The sequence below is a fragment of the Montipora foliosa genome, chromosome 12, assembly GCF_036669935.1.
Source record: "Montipora foliosa isolate CH-2021 chromosome 12, ASM3666993v2, whole genome shotgun sequence".
Taxonomy (NCBI): domain Eukaryota; kingdom Metazoa; phylum Cnidaria; class Anthozoa; order Scleractinia; family Acroporidae; genus Montipora; species Montipora foliosa.
Window position 1 is genome coordinate 16,540,243 of NC_090880.1, and position 2,500 is coordinate 16,542,742.

The following is a 2,500-nucleotide window of genomic DNA, read 5'->3' on the forward strand; positions in this document are numbered from 1 at the left end:
TGTCAACTATTAGGGGGAATATGATCAGCTATCCAGACCGTTTTTTTTACTATTCAAAAGTGTTCATACCTGGGACTCAAGTCATTTATTGGTCATTTCGTGTTTTATGTAGTTGGTTGTCTTTGTGTCAACTATTAGGGGGAATATGATCAGCTATCCAGACCGTTTTTTTTTTACTATTCAAAAGTGTTCATACCTGGGACTCAAGTCATTTATTGGTCATTTCATGTTTTATATAGTTGGTTGTCTTTGTCAAAGTTGATAACAATGCAAAGCATCCTACATGTTGTTCTCAGGTAAAGTCAATTGGCTTTGTTAAAGGCGCAGTGTCATGCTATTTCAGTCAAACTTCAAAACACCAAAATAGGTCTTTGCATCAATCAAGACCAAAATATAATGGTCCAGTTTTGTTGCCAATAACAAATAAAGTGCACTGAAGCTCTTCTTTGTTATTTGCATCATGGATGGAAAGGATGGAAATGGGTTGAAAGTTTCAAAAAACTTGCCAGTTTTTTCAAGTTTGGAAATGGTGTCCGCAGAAAGTTGGCAAAAATTAAATACGAATAGCTCTTTGTGCAAAAGATATCATTTCATATCTCGTCAGTGGGTTGTAGGAATGCTGTGCCTGCGAGCTAAAGTAGTAATTTACACTTTAAACCCAGTTTTGACCTAAAGACAGCATATTTTGCATGACAGTGTCCCTGTAAAATGAAATGCCTGGAGATTTAAAACTGATAGATAAGCATTTCTTCCTAAAGGAACATTGTCGTAGTGACTTCCAACTAGGAATTTTTGATATTTTGTTTTGCCTTGTTATGGATGCAATAAATCCAATTTCATGGTTAGAAATTATACGAACTTCAACGGACAATGTTTAAAAATTATGCTAGATCTTCTCTGCGTAGGGAGTGCTGTCATTTTGTGTTCATCACAACCACACATCACGCCTTTGTGCCGTGGTTTTCGAATTATTGGCTTGGACATATCCCATCCATTATCTGAGGCTTTTTTTCGAGGTACTTTTTTTTTCCCTAACCAAATCTCACCCAGGGGCCAGTTACTCGAAGCCTGGTTAGCGCTAACACTTGGTTAAGAGGTATCAAAACCTATCGGTTTCCACGGTATTTAACGCTGGTGTTTCAGGTTACCCGGTCCAGGCTGATAACACCTGGTGGTGGTTCAGTAAATATGTTCAAGTGAATATGTTTCATGTACTGGCTATACAGAAACAGCTAAAGGAAAATCAATTGTGCCTTTGCTCACTTTCTAGTGAGTTTGATGAGATGATCAGGATAAGACGAGAAGTGGATAAAAGAATAGGAGAAATCTCTGCAACTGTGCAGGTACAAACCCACATTCAACTCTTTTTATCGTGAAAGTGATTGAGTAAAAGAACACTTTTTGTCAAGTATTAAGAGCGATAATGATAATCCCAGAGTGTACTTTGTGCTTTGATCAAAATAAAAAAGCCACTTGATCTGTTGAGGTTGTAATTTCCTTGCGTACAAAATCAATCTCTGAAGTAACAAGTTATAAATGAATTAAAAGAAACATTGCTAGCTATTTTATCCTAAATACTTCAATGCAGTCAAAGTACAAGCTTCAAAAATTTCATTAGTGTGAGAAATGTTTTCACTGCCTCCGTTAGTAAAGAAAATGAACTAGATAACTATATTATTAATGAGTTCAGCGTCTTCGGACATAATTGCACTTAAAGGATTAAGCACACTACAGGGAAATGACATTGTTTACATTACGTCTGATTAACATACAAATTTGTTGCTAAAAGGCGTCGTCCTATACACAAATTGGTTTCAAAGCTTTAAAGGAACTCTGTGGTATGATAATCAGAACTACATTGGCCATCAAAAACTGTCAATAATTATCATGTGGTAACAAGAAGCACTTACGAGCCCATGCATTCTTTGTAAAATGTACAAAGATTACATGGTCAAATTTCAAGAGGTAACTGATTATTTAATGCACTTTCAATAGAGCGAGTTTGAATCGAGTGTTGTAAGACCAAAACCAAAGTAATTACTTTGACCAATCAAAAAGGAGGGAGACAATCCAATAAACGAATCAAAACTCGAAGTAATTACTCGCAGCCGACACAAAGAGCGGGAAAATGTGCACGCGCGAGCCACGATTGGTATTGTTTTCAGTTCTGATTGGTTGAAAAAGTGGCGCAGAAACTTTGAGTCAATCACTTAGTGAAGTAATGCAGAGCCAATGCAATTCGCTATTTACTTTCGACACAATTGAAAACTGCTCTATTCAGTGCTGATCGGAGGATTGACTAGAAAACGATAAGCTTGTGCTCATGAGACGAAATTATAAGTGGAAGAAAATTGATCCCAGTTGAGTGAATCCCTACATCGGGTGATGTGTCGATCCTGCATGACTGTAGATGAGATCCCTAGAGAGATTGTCTTTGAGGCCAGTGTAGCAAATCCAGGATCCACCAACCATTCCCTTGTAGGATCACATCACAAGATCC

General features: G+C 37.3%; 1 protein-coding gene across 3 annotated transcripts in view; it reads left to right on the top strand.

The window, feature by feature from the left end:
• The window catches only part of LOC137978724 (TALPID3 protein-like), a 77,743-nt gene that overhangs the window by 45,807 nt on the left and 29,436 nt on the right, over positions 1–2,500 (top strand). For all 3 annotated transcript variants that reach the window (XM_068825754.1, XM_068825755.1, XM_068825756.1), the window contains one exon: positions 1,271–1,343. In XM_068825754.1, the coding sequence (XP_068681855.1) occupies positions 1,271–1,343 (73 nt within the window). The remainder of the gene's footprint in view (positions 1–1,270; positions 1,344–2,500) is intronic.